At 40.6% G+C, this 26,182-nt stretch overlaps 1 protein-coding gene across 3 annotated transcripts in view; it reads left to right on the top strand.

Annotated features, from left to right (window-relative positions):
* The window catches only part of lrp4 (low density lipoprotein receptor-related protein 4), an 84,425-nt gene that overhangs the window by 51,543 nt on the left and 6,700 nt on the right, over positions 1-26,182 (top strand). For all 3 annotated transcript variants that reach the window (XM_057331163.1, XM_057331253.1, XM_057331327.1), the window contains exons 7-30: positions 515-634; positions 721-846; positions 935-1,060; positions 1,474-1,608; positions 4,147-4,272; positions 4,695-4,925; positions 5,014-5,170; positions 6,060-6,277; positions 11,605-11,781; positions 12,267-12,392; positions 12,633-12,841; positions 12,942-13,023; positions 13,106-13,211; positions 13,314-13,515; positions 15,739-15,928; positions 16,258-16,389; positions 16,807-16,947; positions 20,798-20,884; positions 20,974-21,145; positions 21,342-21,504; positions 21,729-21,954; positions 22,616-22,919; positions 23,005-23,223; positions 23,343-23,477. In XM_057331163.1, coding sequence (XP_057187146.1) covers positions 515-634; positions 721-846; positions 935-1,060; positions 1,474-1,608; positions 4,147-4,272; positions 4,695-4,925; positions 5,014-5,170; positions 6,060-6,277; positions 11,605-11,781; positions 12,267-12,392; positions 12,633-12,841; positions 12,942-13,023; positions 13,106-13,211; positions 13,314-13,515; positions 15,739-15,928; positions 16,258-16,389; positions 16,807-16,947; positions 20,798-20,884; positions 20,974-21,145; positions 21,342-21,504; positions 21,729-21,954; positions 22,616-22,919; positions 23,005-23,223; positions 23,343-23,477 — 3,910 coding nt within the window. The remainder of the gene's footprint in view (positions 1-514; positions 635-720; positions 847-934; positions 1,061-1,473; positions 1,609-4,146; positions 4,273-4,694; positions 4,926-5,013; positions 5,171-6,059; positions 6,278-11,604; positions 11,782-12,266; positions 12,393-12,632; positions 12,842-12,941; positions 13,024-13,105; positions 13,212-13,313; positions 13,516-15,738; positions 15,929-16,257; positions 16,390-16,806; positions 16,948-20,797; positions 20,885-20,973; positions 21,146-21,341; positions 21,505-21,728; positions 21,955-22,615; positions 22,920-23,004; positions 23,224-23,342; positions 23,478-26,182) is intronic.

Here is a 26,182-nt window from a genome sequence, read left to right as displayed (position 1 = left end):
CTCTCTCTCTCTCTCTCTCTCTCTCTCTCTCTCTCTCTCTCTCTCTCTCTCTCTCTCACTCTCTCCCTCTCTCCCTCTCTCCCTCTGTCTCTCTCTCTCCCTCTGTCTCTCTGTCTCTCTCTCTCTCTCCCTCTCTCTCTCTGTCTCTCTCTCTCGCTCTCCCTCTCTCTCTCTGTCTCTCTCTCTCTCTCTCTGTCTCTGTCTCTGTCTCTGTCTCTGTCTCTGTCTCTGTCTCTGTCTCTGTCTCTCTCTCTCTCTCTCTCATGTCAAACAGTGTGTTGGATAAGATGGCGTGTGTTTGGGAAAGCTGTCTGCTGTGTGTGTGTGTGTAGTATCGGACCACCAGCTTAGTGCAGATGTGTAACACCTGTTCTTTTATCAGCGTGTCATAAAGCTCTTCATATTTCATGTTGAATTCTCTCCACCCGCCCACCATCCACAGTTATTTTAGTTTTTGTCATTCATGAACCTTTTGAGAACCCGATTAGCATTATTTGATTTTGTTTGCGTGCAGCTTCCCACCAGCCGTGCCGTTCGGCCGAGTTCATGTGCAGCAGTGGGATGTGTATAAACGCCGGCTGGAGGTGTGACGGAGAATACGACTGCGACGACCAGTCAGACGAGAAGAACTGCAGTATGTCACACATTTCATCCGTACCAGGATACATGTGTATTGTAATATACAGTGACGTGTGACCCGGGCGTCTTTGTGATGTTCAGGTACATCGATGTGCATGGCCGATCAGTTTCGCTGTGTGTCAGGTCGATGCGTGCGGTTGTCATGGCGCTGTGATGGAGAGGACGATTGCTCTGATGGCAGTGATGAGGATGGCTGTGAAAAGACGGGTGAGGTCACACACCTTCATCTCTCACCTGACATAAAATAACAGAACGGAATGTGAAAGTGTATATTTTATTGTCTGTGGCGCTGTAGAAACTCCTCCGTGCGCGGCGGATCAGTTCTTGTGCGCCAACGGGCGCTGTATCGGTCAGAGGAAGGTCTGTAATGATGTCAGCGACTGCGAGGATGGATCCGATGAACATCCCTTCCAGGACTGCCGTGAGTCAACAACATGCACACCGCATCTCACGCTAACGGAACATACAAATACCAACATTGCAGTTACATAAACACTAGAACAGAGCATCTCAGATGTTTTCACATAAACGTAAACTGCATGAAATTAACAAAAGATGAAAATGGACTTTATGACTGTCAGCAGCCAGTGATTCACAGCACATTAAGTGATGTTTATCTTTGTCGCAAGTGAACTTATGCTTAATGTTGATGTCAAAAAAGAAAGCATTTTGCTTATCTTCCCTTTTGAAAGATTTTATTGTTTGCATTGTAATTGTTTGTTTTTGTCCTCGCTGTCCACGGCCATGTCAGACCAGACCAGCGACCCTTATTTGGGTCGTGACCTAGAGAAGATGATAAATATTGAATTCTTCACTCAACATGTGCGTTTGTAGGTTCCAGGTCTAGTGAGGAAAACTGTAACGTGAACAATGGGGGATGTTCTCAGAAGTGTCTTATGTCAAGAGGTTTGGTTCAGTGCACGTGTCATACGGGCTACACGCTTGCACAGGACGGCAGGACATGCCGAGGTGAGAGAACACAAGCGCTCAATACATCACAAAACAGTAGAATAGAGAATACATGGATTATAAGCGTTTTAAGTTTTGTTCCATTTGCAATTTTTTAAATCTTACACTGCGTTCCAAATTATTATGCAAATTGGATTTAAGTGTCGTAAACATTTAATTTTATATTGTTCAATTAAACTTATGGATGGTATTGTGTCTCAGTGCTCTTTGGATCACTGAAATCATTCTCAGACACCTGTGATAAGTAGTTTGCCAGGTGAGCCCAATTAAAGGAAAACTACTTAAGAAGGACGTTCCACATTATTAAGCAGGCCACAGGTTTCAAGCAATATGGGAAAGAAAAAGGATCTGTCTGCTGCCGAAAAGCGTCAAATAGTGCAATGTCTTGGACAAGGTATGAAAACATTAGATATTTCACGAAAACTTAAGCGAGATCATCGTACTGTGAAGACATTTGTGGCTGATTAAGAGCACAGAAGGGTTCGTGCAGATAAAGGCAGAATGAGGAAGGTTTCTTCCAGACAAATTCATCGGATTAAGAGAGCAGCTGCAAAAATGCCATTGCAAAGCAGCAAACAGGTATTTGAAGCTGCTGGTGCCTCGGGAGTCCCGAAAACCTCAAGGTGTAGGATCCTCCAGATGCTTGCAGTTGTGCATAAACCTACTATTCGGCCACCCCTAACCAATGCTCACAAGCAGAAACGGTGGCAGTGGGCCCACACATACATGAAGACTAATTTTCAAACAGTCTTGTTTACTGATGAGTGCCGTGCAACCCTGGATGGTCCAGATGGATGGAGTAGTGGATGGCCACCATGTCCCAACAAGGCTGCGACGTCAGCAAGGAGGTGGCGGAGTCATGTTTTGGGCTGGAATCATGGGGAGACAGCTGGTGGGCCCCTTTAGGGTCCCTGAAGGTGTGAAAATGAACTCTGCAAGGTATGTAGAGTTTCTGACTGAGCACTTTCTTCCATGGTACAAAAAGAAGAACCATGCCTTCCGTAGCAAAATCATCTTCATGCATGACAATGCACCATCTCATGCTGCAAAGAATACCTCTGTGTCATTGGCTGCTATGGGCATAAAAGGAGAGAAACTCATGGTGTGGCCACCATCCTCCCCTGACCTCAACCCTATTGAGAACCTTTGGAGCATCCTCAAGCGAAAGATCTATGATGGTGGGAGGCAGTTAGCATCAAAACAGCAGCTCTGGGAGGCTATTCTGACATCCTGCAAAGAAATCCAATCAGAAACTATCCAAAAACTCACAAGTTCAATGGATGCAAGAATTGTGAAGGTGATATCAAAGAAGGGGTCCTATGTTAACATGTAACTTGCCCTGTTAGGATGTTTTTGATTGAAATAGCTTTTGATTTCAGTAAATATGACCTCCTAATGCTGCAAATTCAACAAATGACCATTTTCAGTTTTTTACAACCTATGAAATGTTTTCAAACTCTGTTGTGCATAATAATTTGGAACAGTGCATTTTGAGTTTTTCATTTTTTAAATAAATACTGTTGTCAGTGGGAGGTTTGTTCAATAAAATTCCAAATGTACCCTAACTGTTGATTACTTGAAAATTATACTGACTGTCATTTGCATCGACAAATTAGGAAAACCAGAGAAAGATATCATTTGCATAATAATTTGGAACCCAGTGTAGTTTTGCGAAGTATTTTGGCAAGTTAGGAGACGTTTACATGAGCTGTAACCTTTGTATGCGTTTTGCACAGCAACCGCGTTTTAGGGGCCTGAAAATGCAAACTTTTTTAAATGCGTTTCAAAGGACACATTTCTGAAAACAAACCGTGCTCTACTGTAAAAAACGTGAAATTCCAAAGCCCCATTTATGTCATTTCATTTTTGTGGATCTGTGTGAAATTGGATTGTTTTGACATCATTGTTGCCTGTACCCGAAACTGTTCAAAAGCACAAAGGAAAATCTTTTCCATTTTAACTACGTCTTACTGGTCTAAACATAACCCTAGTTTTTCAAGAAACGTGTTCTGTTGAAAAGCTCTCGTTTTATGTAGGCCAGTTTCCTCCAAAAACGATGACGTCATACACATGCGTATTACGCGTTCAGTCTGTAGCATGCGCGAGTATTCCCCAAACAATACTGGCGGCCTCCATGCTGAGTGTTTGTGCCGCGCAACATACTTATGATCATTTCTCCAGAAAAAAGTAGATTTACTGCACCACTATAACCAGTGGACACAAAGTATTTATATGCACACTACTATAAACACACAAACATGCCAACAAAGTGTATTAAAAGTGCTTTTAGATTAAAACAGTGTATGCGGATGTGCGCAAGCACGTAGTGTTTCTTTATAGCGCAACAGCGCCTTCCACTGGCCTGGCATGCACAATACATCGTTTAAACTTGTTTTCCCGGATCCATGTAAATGCAGACCGTTTTGAGAATGCTGTCGTGTGTACGTGAAACTTTTCAAAGTCACAAAGGAAAAACGTCTCAGTTTTTTATCGTGTAAACGTACTCTTAAGTGATGTTGTTGGTGTTTGTGTCATCAGACGTGGATGAATGTGCAGATGAAGGTTACTGCAGTCAGGGCTGCACAAACACTGAAGGAGGTTTTCTGTGCTGGTGTGTGCAAGGATATGAACTGCGACCGGATAAACGCAGCTGTAAAGCTCTGGGTAAGACTACAATGTTTCAACAGCAAAACTAAGATGTCTGATTGTTTTTATTCTCTGTGTTTTGTTGAATAATTCAGCCAGCTGGCCTGTCACAATACATTTATTTTCAAAGCAGTAGTTGACAAATGATATGCTGTGTGCTAGAAAAACTACCCCAGACAATCAATTACAGGAGCCATACGTTATAGTTTAATAAAAACAATAATACATTATAACCCCATCATTTCCCTGTAATTGTAGTGATTGGTTTGGGTTCGGGATGTGGTTAGAATTGTTTGACAAAAATGTTGTTCCAGGACAAACAAAAGACACTTCTTGGAAAATCTCGCTCACTTTGTTGATTTAGTTTGTATGCTGTCGAGATGCACATTTAATGTATGTTGCTAAGAATTAATGAACTTGTCTTCTTTCTCTGTTTCCAGGCCCAGAACCAGTTTTGCTATTCGCGAATCGGATCGATATCCGTCAGGTTCTGCCGCACCGCTCGGAATACACGCTGTTACTGAATAATTTGGAGAATGCCATCGCGTTAGACTTTCTTTATAGCAGAGAGGTGGTGTTCTGGTCGGATGTGACGCTGGACCGGATCATGAGAGCCAGTCTCAATGGCAGTAACGTGGAGGAGGTCGTGTCCACGGGTCTTGAGAGCCCAGGTATGAGCCCACTAGAAGTCAGCTCTGAGATTCAGAAGCATCGGCATCGTTGCATTCAGCGTTTGTTTTATTGCTCTTTCGGTCTCAGGTGGTCTGGCCATCGACTGGATTCAAGATAAACTGTACTGGACCGACTCGGGCACGTCTCGTATCGAAGTGTCCAACCTGGACGGCACACAGCGTAAAGTGCTTTTGTGGCAGAACATGGAGAAACCGAGAGCAATTGCTCTGCACCCTATCGAAGGGTACGTACTCTCCTTTTGACTCTCATGCAGAGGTCCATTAAACTGTAATTGCCTCTGGATTGAAACTACGGAGGCAAAAAATGAACCCATTCCTCATTTCTAACATCTCATGTGTTTTATATTCTATTCAAGGCCTCTCTAGTTCCAAGTTTTGGAAGTAATAAAGTACGAGTTAATGTTGATTTGTTTTTTAAGGTGTAATGCATTAGTCAAATTTAGATGTTAAATATACGATTATAAACTCTGACACATTTTGGCTAGAAAGAAATAGACTCTCATGAACGGGGTTCTCACGGGTCATGGAATTTCTGTAATATCATGGAATTTTACAAGGTCTATTCCAGACGTTGAAAGTCCTGGATTTTTTTTGTCGAGGGCATGGAATATCTGGGGTTTTTGTTTGTCACTTTAAATTTTAGTTTCCAATTATCAAAATGTAATTTTTCTATACTGTCTTTTTGATCATGTTTTTTTTACACATTTTTGCGTATTGTTATGGTTATCTTTAGCGCCATTTTATTCCCTTCCCGCTTGTCACCTGGTGATCACTTAAGTCAAATGCAGTCACCTGTAGCTCTTAACTAAGGCAAAATGCCAAGAGCTTTGGCTAAAAAACGACCACTTCAAAGACTGGGTTTCATTCATTATAGGTCATGGAAATTCAACATTTTAGTCAGTGAAAGTCAGGGAAAAGTCAGGGAATTTGACATTTGGCTTGGTGTGGGAACCCTGCATGGAGATTCTTATAAATAACAGTAGAAAAAACATGGAACATGTGCAATTAAGTGAAAATGAGCTTAAAATGCGAAATACGAACATATGCTAATGTTGTTAATGAAGTCTCATATGATGGTGTACGTTTGTGAATCTTAATGTTTCTGCGTCACAGTAAGATTTACTGGACGGACTGGGGGAACATGCCACGCATCGAATATTCCAACATGGACGGTTCTGGTCGCAAAATAATAGCCGACACGCACCTGTTCTGGCCCAACGGACTCACCATAGACTACGCCAGTCACCGCATGTACTGGGTGGATGCCAAACATCACGTGATTGAACGGGCTGATCTGGACGGGAAGAACAGAAAAGCCGTCATTAGTCAAGGTAAAAGACTTGATTTATAAGACATGACAGTAGCTTCTGAATTGATGTCATGCCTTACACTGACTTTTTCCAGGAGTTGTTGTGTGTGCTGGATTAGTCGAAATGTTTAAACGGTCTGGTCTGATTTTCCATCAAAATCTAACTTGATCACACATTTGGCTGGCTTACGAGTCGAACCTTCCTGCCAACGGCTTCGGTTTAATCCCGGTTTTAATTTTACCTTCAACCTGGATCAGCTTTAATCCTGTTGTCCCGTTACATGAAACTCAAGTATTCAAAATCACATTATGTCCAAAACGATACCGTTTCTAAAGGAAAATAAACGTAATTTCTTAATCGTGGTGGCACATGACTCAAGTGTGTGTTACAGATATTTACAGTTGAGCAGTTTGTTATTTGCCTGCCGAGATTTGTACTGCGAAAATCTTTAGTGACATATTTGTATGTGTTAGAAAAACTTGTTCAACTGCAAAAAATAATTACATGCTTACATGGTCACTATAAAACAGGGGTTCCCAAAGTAGGGGTCGGGACCCCCCTGGAGGGTCGCAAGATGATTTCCAGAAATCTATTTTTTATTAGGAATAGCATATTTAATCAATAAGTGTAACAAAATATAAAAATATTAGTTAGGTTAAAAACAAAACCATGCGAATAAAAAAACCATCAGCCATTGGATTCCCCCCCCGCGATCGTGACCCCTGAGGGGATTATGTCACATTAGCAACTGCATTAGGTTAGGTGCAGAAAGTCCATTTACAGCACCACATTAAACATTCCCATATGTGCACGCAGATTGTTTTTCAGGCTTTAAGTTTAGGATATTATTAATTGTTGAAATGAAATGTTGGTTAATATTGACCAAAGATAACGCAGGGCGGCCAGCGGTGGAGGAGAAGCACTGAAGAAAGAAAGGCCATCGTCCTCAAGTACTAAAAGAGGCCGGCATTTGCATAAAGAGGCACATCCATCAGCACTTGAATCAGTTTGATGAAATTTGATTTCATGATTCATGATTTATGTATAACAACAAGTAAAATAATGAGTAAATAACTATATAGTCATATTATGTTAGACTGTGTTCTTTTATGTTGTCATTTTGCGCGTGTTTGGATAGACCTAATAAGTGCATGTGCGCAGTTGCGTTCAATGTTTGTATACTTTAGCTGCCTCCGAGGATAGTGGGGGTCTCGAGTTCCCGGCCCTGTTGTTTTGGGGTCACAGGCTGAAAAGTTTGGGAACCCCTGCTATAAAACATACCGGCAATGCAGTGATGCAGTGCGTTTCAAGGTTATTTTAGTTTACAAAAATTAAAAGTTTGAAAACGTTACAGTTCATTGAAATTAAATCAAATTTTGACCTAAAAATTATTGGAAAAAACTTAACTAAAGGAAGAATTGAAATATTGCCTCAAAAATAAAATGAAAAAAGTTCGAAGCATTAAAAGTATAATAATAAACTAAATAAAACTAAAATAAAAATGAATTAATCTTATATAGCAACATAAAATATAAACCAATGAATTATAAAATGACAAAAACATATACCAAAATTGCTAAAACTTTAAATATAATTACACAAAAAATAAAGGCTCATTTAAAAAATTAATCTAACGAAATAAAACTCAAATCAAAACTATAATAACTCTGGTGTGTTTTATTGTTGTTCTATTAATATTTTGAATTAGTTTTATTTTGTATATTTATGTTATAGTTTTTTGCGAAGGCAACGTTTCTGTTAGGTTAAGGTTTTTCAAATAATATTTAGGCTTATTTTACATCATTTTATTGAACAGAAATGTTTTCATAGTTTTAGTTAACGATAAGAACCCTGCAACATGTGACCTAAACTCTCTCAGCGGGCCGTTCTTGTTGATGATCCCTGTTATTTCTACACTGTATTCCTCTATCCGATCTTCAGATGGAACAGTATGGTTGAATAAACTACAGTAAAGTAGTTTTTTAATATTGATCAATGAGCAGCTGTTAAATGTGTGATTTGATTTGTGGACAGTAGTCAAACTGACGAGTCTCTTGCTCTGTGAGGGTCCAAGTGCTGGGCTGGATCTGTTCCCAGACCTGTTTCATTGCCAGCATGTTTCGTAGTGTTGTGAAGAGCTCAGACGTCATCTACATTCATCACAGATGACAAATGATTTCACAAAGCTACAGCGTGACCTTACTGTGTTTCAGCAATTCTAACCGTCATAATATTCAACGTCTCGTTTAAAAATTGTGTTTAATGTAATGACCTTCACACGTTTCAAAGAGTGAATTAAAGAAATGATTCCCTCTTATGTCATTCCAAACCCATATGCAGACCGCAGAAGATATTTTGAAGAATGTTGGTAACTAAACAACATTGTATGAACACAAAAGCAATCTTCTTTTGTGTTCCACTGAAGACTCGCATACAGGTTTACAACCACGTGAGAGTGAGTAAATGATGACAGAATGCTTTATTTTTGGCTGAACTATCCCTTTAAATCATGTGCAGATATGTTATGGGGCAAATATTCAGTCAATGAAAGCCCTGTTGTTGCTCTGACGTGCAAAAGAGCCGATAAGTCAAACACTCGCTCACATCTGGAGTGAAAATGCTGGCGTCTCGGTGTGTGGTTTTATTTACTTTCCACTTCGGCACGTTCAAGGGAAGATGAAGTGTCAGGGCGAGCAGGAACACAATAGCTGCACCTGGGTGAGGTGTGAGACCTGTAAGTCGAGCTGTTAACATTCACAGAACGTTCCTCTCATTGAGAACATCAGCAGAAGCGCAGCTGGACCTGTAGGATGAGGCGCCAGCATCATCCCCAATAAAACAATCGGCACAGGAGAATGATGGCGTGGACCTGAAGAAAAGACGAAGCAGCGAGTCGAGGGAACAAAAGAACGGAGGTCAAATCTGGGCGATAACATCAGAAAACAGCCCTGCACACCTGGAGCTTCACATACAGTTTCTCATATAGAGAAATGTGCTGAGAGACTTTTAATATGGGCTGACCAAGATCTGCTCTTCACATTCCTCATTCTTCATCGTCTGAAAACATCTTGAGCGCTTTTTAACTTTAAAGTGATTTAAAGACGCAATGCGGTTTAACATCCAATATTGCATTCAGTCAAGTTAAACTGTAAAAAAATTGTTTTGAGTATTGATAACACTTTACACAGTAAGGTTGTATTTGTTAACATTAGTCAAGTAAGTTAGTTAAAGCAACACTTTATAACTTTTGCTCACGGGCTCCCCCATGTGGTTGATAAGCGCAATTGTCTGTTACCAGTGTCGTAAGTAATGTTGCGTTACATGTTCCATGTAACGCAATACACGTGAATTTGTTTAGTAAGCTGATGAAACCGGCGAATGCAGAAACGTTGTTTGGAAACCATCTTTCGCAGGCAGATGGGCGGGGCTTTGTGTACCGACCCCAACACAGAACTTACAGAGTGTGCTTGTAGCCGCTATGACGGCAGTTGAATTCGTCCAGTTAAGAGTTGTTCTACCACCGAAATCATTTTAGGGACACTATTTTAAGGTTGAAAAAACTACAAAGTGTTGCTTTAAAATGGACTAAATACTGCAGAAGCATTATTCATTCGTGTTCATTTCATCATTTACTTATACATTTCTTAAATCAAAATAGTTACTGCACAATTAACTAACACGAACCATTATATTGGCATTAAATAAAATAAATAAAGATTCATAAATGAAAAACTATATTGTTCTTATATTAGTGTTACTAACACTGTCCAGACCAAACTCACGGTTTTTTAGGAAATGGAAAAAACACTGTATTTTTTAAACGATTAAATACTGTGTTGTCAAAGTTGACAAGCACTTCTTGATACTTTTTATTGGTTAGATATTTGCAAAACCCAGTGAAGAAAAAGAAAAATCATGAAATATGGCGATACGAGGTTTCAGACGGACAGCATTGAAGTATTTAAAATGTTTTTAAACTGTCAACAAACCTGCATTAGACTTAAGGACTTACTTGGGGAAAAAAAGGTTGAATTATACTTTTTTTTACGGTTTAAGTCTAACCAGATTCATGTATTCATCATTTTTATATTTGTGCATTTTTGTCGTTATTTTGTACCTTTTTTCTTATGCATTCAGTTTATTTTAATGTATGTCATTTAAAATGTGAAAAGCCCCAAAGAAATACATTTGAATTGAATTTATTGAGACTTAAAACAGGAATAAAGTCAGTCAGTGGCATAAGAAACGAACTAGCATCACCTGTGCTGGTCCTCTCGCTAGTTTATCACCTAACCAGCTAACATGCCTTTGCCAGCAGGATCATGTGACTTACAAGAGCAAGTTTATAAAGTGAACAACAGTGAACTATAGACCATACAAAGTGAGAGATGGAAGAGTGAATCTATAAGAGCGTATAATTCCAGACGTTTCATAAAGATTTCAGAGGTGCTTTGATCAGCTCTACTTCTTTATATGTTTGTGTTTGACAGACTGAATGTTCCTTAACAATGACCGCTATCTGTGTATGTGCAGTAACAGACGGGATGAAAGAGATTCTTTATATTTACAGTGTGAATTATAGACATGATCAGTTATAGCCCAGCAGAAATCACAGTTAAACTGCTTCATCCTGCACAGCTCCAATGACTGATGTGCTTTTGATTTCAGCTTCACATCTCATCACATCCTCTCATATGAAAGTCATTAACTGCATTTATTCCAGACATCAGAGTCATAACCAGATCCATGTGAGACCCCCAAAGGGCCTGTTTAGTGTTTACAAGCTTCAACAGTGAACATGATGAATTTAAAGGGACAGTTCACCCCAAACTGAAAATTCTGTCATCATTTACTCACCTTTGAGTTGTTGCAAATCTGTTTACTTTTCTTTGTTCTGATGAACACAGAGAAAGATATTTGGAAGAATGCTTATAACCAAACAGATTTTGCCCCCCATTGACTCCCATAGTAGGAAAAATTAATTTATCCTTTTTTGTTCTGATGAAGACATTTGAAGAATGTAGGACAGCAAGCAGTTCTGGGGCACTTTTGACGACCATTGTAATTTTTCCTACTATGGGAGTCAGTGGGGGCCAAAATCTGTTTGGTTATAAGCATTCTTCCAAATATCTTCCTCTGTGTTCATCAGAACAAAGACATTTATACAGATTTGGAACAACTCGAAGGTGAATAAATGACAGAATTTTCATTTTTGGGTGAAGTGTCCCTTTAACATTGCAAATTTGGTTGAAACAGTTTTTAACCTTATTTTAATATTTGTATGTTTTCTGGAAAAAAACGATTGAATCCCTTTCCTCATGTGTCCATCGTCATTTTGTCTGGGTCAGGTCTCCCTCATCCGTTTGCCATCACGGTGTTTGAGGATAATCTGTACTGGACAGACTGGCACACCAAGAGCATCAACAGCGCAAACAAGTTTACTGGCAAGAACCAGGAGGTGATCCGAAACAAACTGCATTTCCCCATGGACATCCACACGCTTCACCCGCAGAGACAGCCTGCAGGTCAGCTGACCACACACCACCCTTTTATTCTTCACTCTTATCCTAAAATGAGTTACGTAGTGACCAAAAATCTAATCTCACATCTGAGCTTTAAGATATTCACACTTCACGAAGAAATTTCATTTTATACATCACAATATTTTACCAAGAGTTTACCACACCTTTTATTTACATTCCATGGTATACACAGAAAATAACAATTATAATGAGTTTATTTCTGTGTAGAGATTTCAAAATTATTTCTAGGTATGTGTTTAGGTCAATTATGATGTTTCATTCTGTGAACTACTAACAATATTTCTCCCAAATTTAAAACACAATTTTTGTTTCTATTTGCATTAATTTGCAATTTGTGCAGTTTGCAAGTTTACATTACAAGTCAAAGTTTGATCCCTCTTGACAAGCTTCATGTTTCTTAGGACCATGTGATCTAAAGGCTAACATGCTATTGTTTGTGAGAAAAAGATTTTTCTTTGTGTCTGTAGGTGGAAGAAATCCTTGTGGAAACAATAACGGGGGCTGTAGTCACCTGTGTCTGCCCAGTAATAAGACTTTCACCTGTATGTGTCCCACCGGCTATAAGAAGGTCGACCAGTACAACTGCGCTGAGAGTGAGTACAGCTCCTTCCAATGAATGAATATCTTAAAAATGTTTATAATCAGTGATCAAGTAACGGAATAGTTCCCTGATTGTGCAAAACCTGAGGGATTTCATGGGGTTATAAAAACATATTGCATGCTTTTTAAATCTGTAACAAGCGAGTACGTTTGTCTGAAATGCGAGCGTGTGTCTGTACTGATGAACCTCTGAAGCGTGAAGGACTGACAGGAGACCTTTGGTCTTTGATCAGGTCTTGACAAGTTCCTGCTTTTTGCCCGAAGGACGGACATCCGACGAATCAGCTTCGACACCGAAGACAAGCTGGACGATGTCATACCTCTGGCTGACGTCAGGAACGCCGTGGCTCTGGACTGGGACTCCAGCGAGCGATGCGTTTACTGGACTGACGTCACCACCGACTCCATCAATCGAGCCAAATGGGACGGAAGCAAACAGGAGGTTTGTGGGACTTGAACCCGAGACCCGGCTAGTGTCTGTCATCGCATCTGATGCGATTGTTGGGCTGTGTTTTCAGTCTCTGTGTTGCGTGTCGTCGCAGGTTGTGGTGGACACCAGTTTGGAAAGTCCCGCTGGTCTTGCTATAGATTGGCTGACACGCAAACTCTACTGGACCGATGCAGGTGACCTCAGTTTTTCTCGTCCGCTCGTTCTACTGCTTTTCGTCATTCAAGTTCATTAAGAAAACGGATTTTGTCTCTTTAGGCACAGATCGCATTGAAGTTTCCAACACGGATGGAAGCATGCGCACCGTTCTCGTCTGGGAGAACCTTGACCGTCCCCGAGACATCGTTGTTGATCCGATCGGAGGGTACGTCAACAGTACTTGGATGTTTTGTTTAGTATTCAAAGCGACCAAAACAACCAAGCGATTCATCCTAGCAGTCAATCGTGTGGTTTTGTGTCGTCGTAGATTCATGTACTGGACAGACTGGGGTGCGAATCCAAAGATCGAGCGTGCGGGTATGGACGCGTCCGAGCGTACGGTTATCATCTCCACTAACCTGACGTGGCCGAACGGGTTAGCGATCGACTACCAAACACAGAGACTCTACTGGGCTGATGCCAGTGTCAAAACCATTGAGTTTGGCAACTTTGACGGATCAGGCAGACAGGTAAACATTCATGTTTATTATAGAGATCCAGATGGAAGATATCCATTTAAACAGACTTGGTTTGGGATTCCATCACTAAAATTGTACTGATAGCATTTATTTTTATGATATTTCATGATACTTCATATATCAAGAATGTGTATATATACTGTGCATATGAAGAGTTTAATTCCAAAATGAGATCATTTTTCAAAAATCATGTTTTTTTATTGTGCGTTCCCATTCATATCAATCAAACTGCAGTTGGTTTGTTTTGATTTAAGCAACAATAACTCGAAAAATACACAAACGAATACAATAAAACATAATAAAAACATGATTTTTGAAAAATGTTCTAGTAACAATGTTCCTATAAACAGGAAGGAGGAGGCCGGAACTGGCGAACATTGAACAACTTTTAATACAATAAACAAACAACAAAACGAAAGTAAAGTGATAACACAAACCTAATGAAACATGACATAAAATCCAGGCCTGGTTCTCTCTCGTCCTTCACTGCTGTCGCTCGTCCTTTTATGCTTCCGGAGCTACTCCGTGAGAGATGCGAGACCGGTGCAACGCGCAGCTGACGCTCATCGTAGGGCTGTAGTCAAGTCCACCATTGTCGAGTCCAAGACACGTCCAAGACCAGGACTAGTCGAGACCGAGTCAAGTCCGAGTCCAAAGAGGTTCGAGTCCAAGTCAAGACCGAGTCCAATTGAGACAGTCAAGAGAGACAGAAAAAAATCATGACTACAAGACCACATATTTAACTATTGATTATTTTTGTGATGCAAGAGACAGCATATCTTCTATTCTAAGATAATCATTTTCATTATTGTTTGTAATGATCAAAAAGCAGATAAAATAAGGTCATTTTATTTTTACTATATAGGTATAGCACTAAAGTCACAAAGCCGAAGTGTAACTGTTTATTACTTTTTTAAGGAACTTTTTTATCAGCCCTCCTAACAGCAAGGTTGTGCAGCAATGAACACTTTTGTGCGTGTGTGTGCGTGCGTGTGCGCGCCTGCCCGTGCACGTGCGTGTTCGATAGAGGAGCCGCTTGAAAGAGCAGAGGCTCCACGGCTCGTTTATAAGCACGTCGGTGCCCATCCTTAAATAACATGTTCATCACAATGACAATAAAAATACGATCAATCTTATCTTTAAGCCCTACTTTCCAAACTGTCTAAAATACTCAAATGCAATGCTAACTCTGAAACATGGCATTAACTTACCTCTCTTTGTAATGCCTTTGCAGGTGTCTTACGAAATTGGATGTTGGCCCACATGTTTCGGGGAAAGTTTTGTTGCAAAAAGCAAACTGTTTCCTTTTAAGCGCACTGTTGATTCATTTATTATGGTTTGTAAAACCAATCTGTATCACGCCGCTGCTCGCTGACATCGTGCCTGATGAATGATTGATGCTGGTTCACGCCGCGGACGAATCGTTCATTCGAACCGGTTCTTTCTTTTTAGTGACCCGGTCGAACTAGTTCAGCTGAATCGTTCCCGTTTAACGTCTCCCGTAAACACTTAATATTATCCACAAATTAATTCAGTTATTCGCTTTCTGGCGTGCATGACAGTCCTGCGGACTTGAACCAATATACCGGAGTTATTTAGTTACAACAACAGCACACACTGAACTGCTGTGTGAAGAGAGAACTTATGAGCACACGCAGCTCTCGTTCTAGAGTCGAGAGTCGGCAACAGTTTTCGGATCACAAGAATATTGCTCTATCAATGTTTTGTTTTGAAGGAGAAAATAAAACATATATCGCTGGACTCGGACGAGACCGACTAGAACATTTGCGAGACCAATGACCAAGTCCGAGACAAGTCCGAGTTCAAATACCAACGAGTCCAAGACAAGTCCGAGACCATAAAAAACGTCTCGAGACCGGACTCGAGTACTACAGCACTACGCTCATGATACCGGCCTCGCACCGTTCCCTCACGGCCCTCGTCCCGCTCTGCTCGTCACAGTTCAACTCTTCATATATATTTATATTCTGAATATATTCTTGATATGTATTTCATACTGTATATCAAGAATATCATGACATTTCTCTGTTCTCTTTGATGTCTCTACTGCTAAAACGAAGACAAAAAGTGCATTAGAAACCAGTTGTATTGAAATGATCAGTTGTCAGACATTTCAAATCAGCTCATCCATATTTCAAGCGAGTGTCCATCTTTTGGCGAAATTGAAAATCAGGTTTTTTGTTTTTCTGGAAGGTGTTGATTGGCAGCCAGCTGCTGCATCCGTTTGGACTGACTCTCCATGAAGACAGAATTTACTGGACCGACTGGCAGTCCAAAAGCATCCAGAGCGCAGACAAACTCACGGGTTTAGACCGCAAAACACTCGCTGAGAACCTGGAGAACCTCATGGACATTCACATGTTCCACAACCACAGAAGGAAAAGTAAACATCAAAGACTTTTACATCCTTCATTCGTCTCCAGTTAAAAGTTAAATGTGTGTCATTATGCATTAAATGAGCTAAATGCTGTACATTACGTGCCTTGATCTTCTAAAGCAACGTTTCAGCAGCCATATTTTTGTTCTTTTCTGTGACTGTCACTTTTCTAGCAGATACCTGATCAGAGAAGAATGTAGTGTCTCAGGTTTTACAGCATCAGATCAACAAAGTCTCATTGATGCGCTATGATGCACTGAGACACCCAGAGGTCTTAATTCTGATCGGACAGTCAGTGCGTTCCTCTCTCACCTGTGTTTGTTCTCCGTCTAAAGTTCAGACGGCGTGTTCGGTGAATAACGGAGGCTGCAGTCATCTGTGTCTGCTGTCGCCTGCCCCTAAAGGCTCGAGCTGTGCGTGTCCCACCGGCATCAACCTTCAGGCGGACGGCAAGACCTGCACTCACGGTACCGTTCACATGATCACATGATCACATGTCACCTTCTTGGATATCTAAGAAAGCCTGCATAAGTCAAGCATTCTGTGACACGTCATTAAAGAGCCTCAGGTATTTACTGGAGGGATCACAGGTGGTCGCTCTGCCCGTGGCACTGGATCTTCTTTGAAACGTGAGCCTGCTGAGGGGGGTCAGGGGTCATGGAAGTGACACGTCAGTGCTGATGATCTCATGGGGTGGACGCTCGCTGACCTTGGGTTCCGTATGTTAGCGGCTGAAACACTACTGTTCAAAAGATTTCTCACGTTTTAAAAGAACAGTAAACTCAATAAAATTTTGGAATGACAAATTTGAATCGACTTTTGAATGGTAATGTGTATTAGAAACGATTTCTTTAACACAAGAATCATTTCTTGTCATGTTACAGGAATGAACAGTTTCCTCATCTTCGCCCGGCGGACAGATGTCAGAATGATTTCTCTGGACATCCCGTATTTCGCTGATGTCGTCCTGGCAGTCAACTCATCCATGAAGAACACTATTGCGATCGGTGTGGATGCTGTAGAAGGTGTGTGGACACTTTCAACGTACAGAACTTAACACACGTTTATATATTTTACTCTTAAAGGAGTAGTTCACTATAAAATTGAAATTTCATGAGAATTCACAAGCCGTCCGTGTGTTTATTTCTTCTGTGGAAAACAAATTGAGGCTTTTGAGGAAAGCTTTCCAGTAGGGATGGGCACGAGTACTCTTCAGCGACGATCGATGATGGTTGCGTTGCGAGAGTTTGCATTGCGCCCCCTCTAATGCCCCGCCCTCAATTAATCGAGTACTCGTTTTTCAAACCTGTCCAGTACTCTAAATAAAATATGATCAAAAATGCGCATCCCTACTTTCCAGGGTTTTTATCCATATAATGGACTTTAACGGGAGGCTGTTGGTTAATCGCGTTTCATCGGAGCTTCAAAAGACTACACGACACCAGCCGATGAATAAGGGTGTTGTCTAGCCAAACATTTTTCAAGAAAACGACTTCTGTATTACGCAATCACGATGGAAAGGTTACGCGTACCCGTGTTGGGCAAGTTACTCTGAAAAAGTAATTAATTACTAGTTACTAATGACATATTCAATAGTGTAATTAGATTACTGGACAAATTACTTTCTCCAAAAAGTATTTAGTTACTTATTACTAATTACTTTCCATATGCTATATAAACCTTGATTAGTTAAGTGATTCAAAGATAAACATGAAACGGCTCTTTTATTTCATTCAAATAAATAATATATATACTAGTGCTGTCAATCGATAAAAAAAAAATAATCGGATTAATCACACATTTTTTCTGTGATTAATCACGATTAATCGCACACAAGGATTTTATTTTAAAATATACTTTTACATTTTAATAATTTCACATTTAATCTTCAAATTGATATAGAAACAACATATTTCTTTAACAGCATCATTTTATGAAAGCTAACATTTTGATATTAGTATTGTAACTGATGTCTCTATTAAATTGATTATTTTAACATTAATTATAGCCATTCAACAGTATAATTGAGAGCTCATGTAGGAAATTGAAGGACACTTTACAGTCTTTAATGCTAAATTATAAATTAAATGCAGAAGAATTCTCATTAAAGCTAGTCAACAGCACTCCCATTTACAACTCTTTGCATTCATTTATAAGATTTATTTTACACTTTGAAGTCTGTGCTTAAGAAAATGCTAGACAAAACGGGCTTTCTGACATAATCTTGTGTGGTTTTATCCATTCAAGCACGAAAGAGAACTTAACACGGATGCGCTGTCTGACAGAGATTCACCGACGCAGCCTTCAGCCCGTGACTGTTTACACCAGACTGGACCTCTCGTTGCATTTTGCGCGCTCCACAGTTTAGAGCGGTCTATCTCCATTGAACGCGTCAAAGCAACTGTTTAAAATCGCGCTTAAGTGGTTTAAAAGCCTGTACACGAATAAGAGCGTGATTACATAATGTAAGGCTAGAAACAATGTCAAAACAAACGGGCGTTAATTGCGATAAATATTTTCTCACGCGTTAATTTGAAAAAATTAATTCATGCGTTAATGCGTTAACGTTGACAGCGCTAAGTTATATCTCAAGTAACTAAGTAACTTTTGGATACTGACAAAGTATCTACAAATGTGAGAATTATACATTAAGCATGGCGTTTAGTAAGTTAGACTTTTGACAACGTATACACTCACCTAAAGGATTATTAGGAACACCATACTAATACGGTGTTTGACCCCCTTTCGCCTTCAGAACTGCCTTAATTCTACGTGGCATTGATTCAACAAGGTGCTGAAAGCATTCTTTAGAAATGTTGGCCCATATTGATAGGATAGCATCTTGCAGTTGATGGAGATTTGTGGGATGCACATCCAGGGCACGAAGCTCCCGTTCCACCACATCCCAAAGATGTTCTATCGGGTTGAGATCTGGTGACTGTGGGGGCCATTCTAGTACAGTGAACTCATTGTCATGTTCAAGAAACCAATTTGAAATGATTCGAGCTTTGTGACATGGTGCATTATCCTGCTGGAAGTAGCCATTAGAGGATGGGTACATGGTGGTCATAAAGGGATGGACATGGTCAGAAACAATGCTCAGGTAGGCCGTGGCATTTAAACGATGCCCAATTGGCACTAAGGGGCCTAAAGTGTGCCAAGAAAACATCCCCCACACCATTACACCACCACCACCAGCCTGCACAGTGGTAACAAGGCATGATGGATCCATGTTCTCATTCTGTTTACGCCAAATTCTGACTCTACCATTTGAATGTCTCAACAGAAATCGAGACTCATCAGACCAGGCAACATTTTTCCAGTCTTCAACTGTCCAATTTTGGTGAGCTCGTGCAAATTGTAGCCTCTTTTTCCTATTTGTAGTGGAGATGAGTGGTACCCGGTGGGGTCTTCTGCTGTTGTAGCCCATCTGCCTCAAGGTTGTGCGTGTTGTGGCTTCACAAATGCTTTGCTGCATACCTCGGTTGTAACGAGTGGTTATTTCAGTCAAAGTTGCTCTTCTATCAGCTTGAATCAGTCGGCCCATTCTCCTCTGACCTCTAGCATCAACAAGGCATTTTCGCCCACAGGACTGCCGCATACTGGATGTTTTTCCCTTTTCACACCATTCTTTGTAAACCCTAGAAATGGTTGTGCGTGAAAATCCCAGTAACTGAGCAGATTGTGAAATACTCAGACCGGCCCGTCTGGCACCAACAACCATGCCACGCTCAAAATTGCTTAAATCACCTTTCTTTCCCATTCTGACATTCAGTTTGGAGTTCAGGAGATTGTCTTGACCAGGACCACACCCCTAAATGCATTGAAGCAACTGCCATGTGATTGGTTGATTAGATAATTGCATTAATGAGAAATTGAACAGGTGTTCCTAATAATCCTTTAGGTGAGTGTATATTACACACAATATTTTGTTTAATTACATGAGAAGTTACTGTAATTAGATTACAGAAAATATAAGAGTAATCCCTTACTTTACTTTTTCAAGTGAGAAGTCATTACTTAGTAACTGGTTACACCCAACACTGCGCGTGACGTAGATTTTCAAAGATTTAAACATCCCTGGTACGCACACAAACTGACCATTTTAAACAATAATCTTGCACAAATACATACAGTATAACGTGTCATTCAACATCAGAGTTATTATAGTTTTGATTTTAGTTTTATTTAGTTTTATTAATATTTGAAATTAGCTTTTATTTGTACATTTTTAGGTTTTGTATTAATCTTAGTTAGTTTTAGCAATTTTGGCGTATGCTTTTGTCATTTTATTATTTATTGATTTATTTTTAATCTATATAATATGCTATATAAGATTAATTCATTTTTATAGTTTTTGTTTATTATTATAATTTTTCTGCTTTAAACTTACTTTATTTTTAGATTCAAGTTTTTCCAATAATTTTTAGGTCAATATTTGATTTGATTTCAATGAACAGGAACTCTAAACTAAAATAACCTTGTTCAACTTTCAAGAACTTTTGAACGGTCTTCTTTCTCCACACTCGTAAACACTGGGTCGGAACTTCCGCTTACGTGACCTTTCCGACGTGATTACAGAGTACGTGAAGTCATGAACGTGCTACATGGAGGCAGTGCGAGCCGCGTATTTATGTTTTAAAAGTATATCATTTTGTAGTTTGCTTGTAGAATGACTAATCGTTTGGCTAGACAACACCCATATTCATCGGCTGGTGTCATGTAGAGTCTTTTGAAGCTGCGATGAAACTGAAATTTGGACCTTAACCAACAGCCCCCCAACATTTGCTATTCTTAAAGCTGATTGGTTAATGATGTATGACTCATAACCTGCTTCTTGAATGGTGCATTATGATGAATCTTGTGTTACTGCAGGTAAAGTGTATTGGTCAGACAGCACATTAAAGAAGATCAGCAGAAGCAATGTCAACGGCACACAACAAGAGGAAGTCGTCTCAACCGGTACCCAGAAAACGATCATGTTTCATTTCATTCATTTCCCCTCCGTCATTGTTCTAGAGATGAACTCAAGTCTCGTCTTTCATCTTCAGGTCTGTTGACCACTGACGGTCTGGCTGTAGATTCAGTGGGCAGGAAAATCTACTGGACGGACACCGGAACAAACCGCATCGAGGTGGCCAATCTCAACGGCTCTATGAGAAAAGTGCTGGTGTGGCAGAACCTGGACAGCCCTCGTGCTATCGCCCTGTACCACGAGATGGGGTAAACGATTTAGCCACGATTGCTTTCAAGACCTCAGGACATGACATGACATGTGACGTTTCTGTTAGCATTAGAGGTCACGTTTTCATAAGCCAAGCTTCAAAGTGCCGTTGCTTCTATTCAGGAACACGGTTAGTCAGAGACACGTGTCTTGGCTTTGTGGATGTCATGATTTCCATCATTTGTCTTTTTTAAGGTACATGTACTGGAGTGACTGGGGTGAACATGCCAAGTTGGAGCGTTCTGCTATGGACGGATCGGAGCGCGTGGTTCTGATCAATAATAATCTGGGCTGGCCGAATGGACTGGCTATAGACCGAGCGTCATCTCAGCTGCTGTGGGCGGATGCTCATACTGAGGTTTGTGTCCTGATGCTGTCAGCCGAGTGTTCAAACTCAACTAGATTTGTAAGTCAGCAGTAAAAAAAGTGCTACAGGTTTGGAGAAGATGAACTTTTGAGTTTTAATTCTGTACAAATCTGGGTCATAGGGCCGATGTCATGACACCAACACATATCAGCTGTGAAAAGGCCCACGTGCTGTTACGTCATCATTGATGTTTAACTAGTGTTTTTTTTCTACAGAGGATCGAAGCGTCGGATCTGAATGGGTTAAACCGCAGGACGCTGGTGTCTCCTGTGCAGCATCCGTACGGACTGACGCTGCTGGGAGCTCACATGTACTGGACGGACTGGCAGAGCAGAAGTATACACAGAGCAGATAAAGACACGGGAGGAAACAGCATCACCGTCCGCTCAAACCTGCCCGGACTCATGGACATACAGGCCGTGGACCGCGCCAGACCCTTGGGTACGCTTGTGTACACCCAATCACATTCTTACATCATCGCTGTCCGACTGAAAGCTTGGATCTCCAAAACTGCCACTCTGAAACCATGCGCGTTTATTCATCTTTGTGTTATTTCTAAATGGAACGCAGAAAGTTTTTCCCGCTGTGAAGTAGTTTGAACTTGAACTGTTGTTTCCAGAATTAGATTTTGTTACCCGCTGTTTGCTATATATAGCTTTTAATGACACCACAACACTTCGAATGTACTTCAGTGGGACTTTTTGATCAGGTTTGGGGATTAGTTTAAGCCTTAGTTTTTACAAACATGTCTTACAAAATACGCACATGTATTTTGTTTTTGGTGACAAAACAATGGCACTGATGTATTTTAAGATATTTCCATGCTAACCGTTTTCAGTTTAGACACCTCTAACATTGATTTTAGTCTAGGACTAAACGGAGAACCACCCTTGGTGTTTGACAGCACTAGTCATTCGCTTTGGTTGAACACGTTTCCAAACTTTCACCCGTTCCTCAGTACAAGAGAATGAGACGCTGCCCTCTGCTGGTCGGGCTTTTTGTCAACTTGTTCAACTGGTGCAATGACTGTAAATGTACACAACAGTATGACATCACGATGCGCTCTTTAGAAAGTAAAGTTTATGCGTCTCGTCTTTTAAAGGTTTTAACAAATGTGGGCGGAGAAACGGCGGCTGCACTCACCTGTGTCTGCCTCGTCATAACGGGACGTCCTGCGCCTGTCCCACCGGTATCCTGCTGAAGAGCGACGGCAGGTCATGTGACCCTCTGCCGGAAACGTACCTGCTGTTCTCAAACCGCGTCAGCGTTCGCAGAATCTCTTTGGACACCAGCGACCACACAGACGTGCACGTCCCTGTGCCCGAGTTACATAACGTCATATCTCTGGACTACGACAGCGTGGAGGGGAAGCTGTACTATACGGATGTGTCGCTGGATGTCATCAGGTGTGATGATGGTGTTCCTTTGATTTTTTACTGTTTGTTTGATCCGCGAGCAGACTTGACTCTTGTGCGATTGTGTCGTTTGCAGACGGGTGAATTTAGACGGCACCAGCATGGAGACGGTGATCGGTCAGGGTCTGAAGACCACCGATGGACTCGCTGTGGACTGGGTGGCCCGTAACATGTACTGGACGGATACTGGACGTAACACCATCGAAGTGGCTCACTTGGATGGTTCGTCACGGAAGGTTCTGGTGAACAACAGTCTGGACGAACCGCGAGCGATTGCTGTGTTCCCTAGCAAGGGGTAAGACATTAAAGCTTAAGTCATTGTTTCATTTCAGGTTTGTGTGTGTTTGTTTTACGAGCAGCGTCAGATTTCAGTTATGATGTTTGAATGACATTTTTGTCGCTGGTTTTGTCCAGATTCTTGTTCTGGACGGATTGGGGTCACATTGCGAAGATCGAGCGAGCGCATCTGGACGGTTCTGACAGGAAGGTTCTCATTAACACTGATCTGGGTTGGCCGAACGGCCTGACGCTGGACTATGACACACGCAGGTAAAACACAAACTTATACAGATTCCTCCCATGCAGGGTACTATAGAGATATCTAATGATAATATACCAGCTGGAGTATCATGATACGGAGTAGTATCGCGATATTGTGCCAAAAACGCTCCCATTTGAAATGGTCATTTTGCTAAACCATAGCAAAATACAGCTTTACGTTCACATCCGATCACGGTGCATCAAAGATTTTTTTCCTGTGTTCACTGAGCATCACAACCAATCGGCAGCGAGTGAACGTAATGACCAATCAGAAGTTCTGTAGAGACCGATACGATCAGTCAGACCCATTTACTGTATCATGCAGTCCGTTTCGTTCTTTATAACGCGAGATTATAATGACTGTTTTTCACTCGCTTTGTTTATTCCCAGATAAATAAATGATAAAAAAACGTTTCTTTTTCATGCTGCTAAGAGACATTGAATGCAAAAACTGCAATATAATCACTCATAAACAGTTTGTCTGCCAATGCCTAACCTATAAGAATATGACATGCAAACGATTTTGATCATTAATGTTTTTTGTTGAAATCTTGCACTGCCTGTTTTTTATATTTATGACGTGATCATATGCTCCTCTGACTCAAAGACATCAGCCTTAAAGGGACAGTCTGCTCAAAAATGAAAATTCTTTCATCATTCTGTCGCGCTCAGATGAGATGAGCTTTTTTTATTATTCTAAATTCTTTATTTGGATTTATTTGTCTATATTTGATCAGATTTACCAATATGTAACATTTTTGTTTGTGCTGGTCAGTTTTAACAATACCTCGCTGTCGGGCGGAATCCTCGTATCTCCAAAACCATTATTTTTCAGGAAATTAAAACAACTGCATATTTTTTGAGTTATTAAGCATTGTATCGTTAAAGTTGGTATTATACCTTATATTGCTATCATATACTGTTGTGTACCAACATTAACACAACATTTCCCCAAAACCATGTTTAATCGGAGACACGAGGTTTATGACTTGGGAGCAGGGAGATACGAGATTACGCTGTCATTGATAAGAATGGTACAGACACAGACGTCGCTGCTGCCAGAAGTGTTCATCAAAGTCTGCGGTCGCGTTGAGCCTTTTGACAAGAGACGAGGCTTTAAAAGCTAATGAAAGCTAATGATTGTGGTTACATACATCTTCCTAAACTCTATTTTAAACGTTAGAGCTATGAGTGATGCAATACCAAAATAAAACGTTAAACAGGCCGTCTAATATAGGCGGAAATTAATCTGCCTAACCTAACTATTTTCACTCGTTATTGTCTAAAAAACGTTCAATCAGGAGACGTAATGCCGAGAAGCTCCCGCGGAGTGAAGAAGAGGTGGAGTTACGAGACTTCTCAGACAGTTGAAGTGTCCAATGGAGTTAAGAGATTTGCTCTCAAGCTATTTTCAACACTTTAGATTGGTTAATAATTTGTAAAAATAACAGACCCACATGGGGACTGACCAATAGCATCGATTTGTGAAAAAATATGAAATTGACCAAATTTGGACATAGGAGGTTTCCGCCCGACAGCGACGAATAGTAAAATTGAACTGCTAGAAAACCTTGAGAGAATAGGCCCCTTTCACATGACGTCACGCATCTACTGTTCTGCCGCGAAGCAGTGTATCGTTACTTCCGCCAGCGCCTCAGAATGGAGTTTACCAAGTCCCTTGCACAGCTGCCACAAATACGGCTAGATGATGTACAACATCTTACAGACAAATTTTTGCTTACGACAAGATCAAAGCTAGAGAAAGGATAGAAATTCTTCGTTGAACAGTGCCTGATTGATTATGAAGGTAAGTGTTTGGTGTTTTGTGTTAGCGAAGGTGCTAGGATAAGTACTTGAATACGTGTTCTGTCACTTGTTCAATTCTAGCGCGATGGCAAAACGGAAGTTTTTCTTGTTTGTTTCAAGATGGATGTTATGATACATTGCTTTGCGAAAAGGCAGAAGTTAAGTGACGTCATTGTGAAAAGGGCCTGTTGGGTGGGACTGAGGAGCCGCTGCTGAAACTTTGAGTGGTTCCTCTCCTAACAGATGTGATCTCACTCTGAACATATGTTATAAATAACAAGGACTCATACTCTGGTGCTCTCTTCCGTGAACATTTCTTAATGTATCTATATTTTATTCATTGAATAAATGAATCGTCAGCCAAATTTCATAACCGTGACAGCTAGGGATGCACCGATACCATTTTTTAAAGACCGAGTATGAGTACCGATATTTTTTTCTGGTACTCGCCGATACCGATGCCTGGACTAATAAAAATAGTAGCCTCGTAATTACAAACAGCTCCACCTTAAACACGTTATGAACAAATAAAAAAACGTATGTGCTTGTCACAAACTTTCAAAGCAAATTTCACAACGAATTTCTGTCTGTTCTGTCACATGAGGTATCGGTGCATTGTTACGAGTACATGAGCTTAGTGTCTTAGGGCCCGATACCCAAATATACTGATACTGGTATCGCTTCATCCCTGGTGACAGCTGTACTTGTCAGTAACAGAGAAAGGCTTTGCAGAATGTCGATGACACGCAAAAAGATTTGTGTAATGCTTTTGAAGTCATCAAATGAACATTTTTGCATAAATATTAAAAAATACAGTATTTTGAAGCTTTAGTATGAAAACACCTGTGCATTGTCTGTCTGTGGTGATCTTTAACATCTCACACTGTTGCCGAGTTTATATACTATGT

The sequence above is a fragment of the Triplophysa rosa genome, linkage group LG1 (assembly GCF_024868665.1).
Source record: "Triplophysa rosa linkage group LG1, Trosa_1v2, whole genome shotgun sequence".
Classification (NCBI taxonomy): domain Eukaryota; kingdom Metazoa; phylum Chordata; class Actinopteri; order Cypriniformes; family Nemacheilidae; genus Triplophysa; species Triplophysa rosa.
This window is presented reverse-complemented; position numbering and strand designations above follow the sequence as displayed.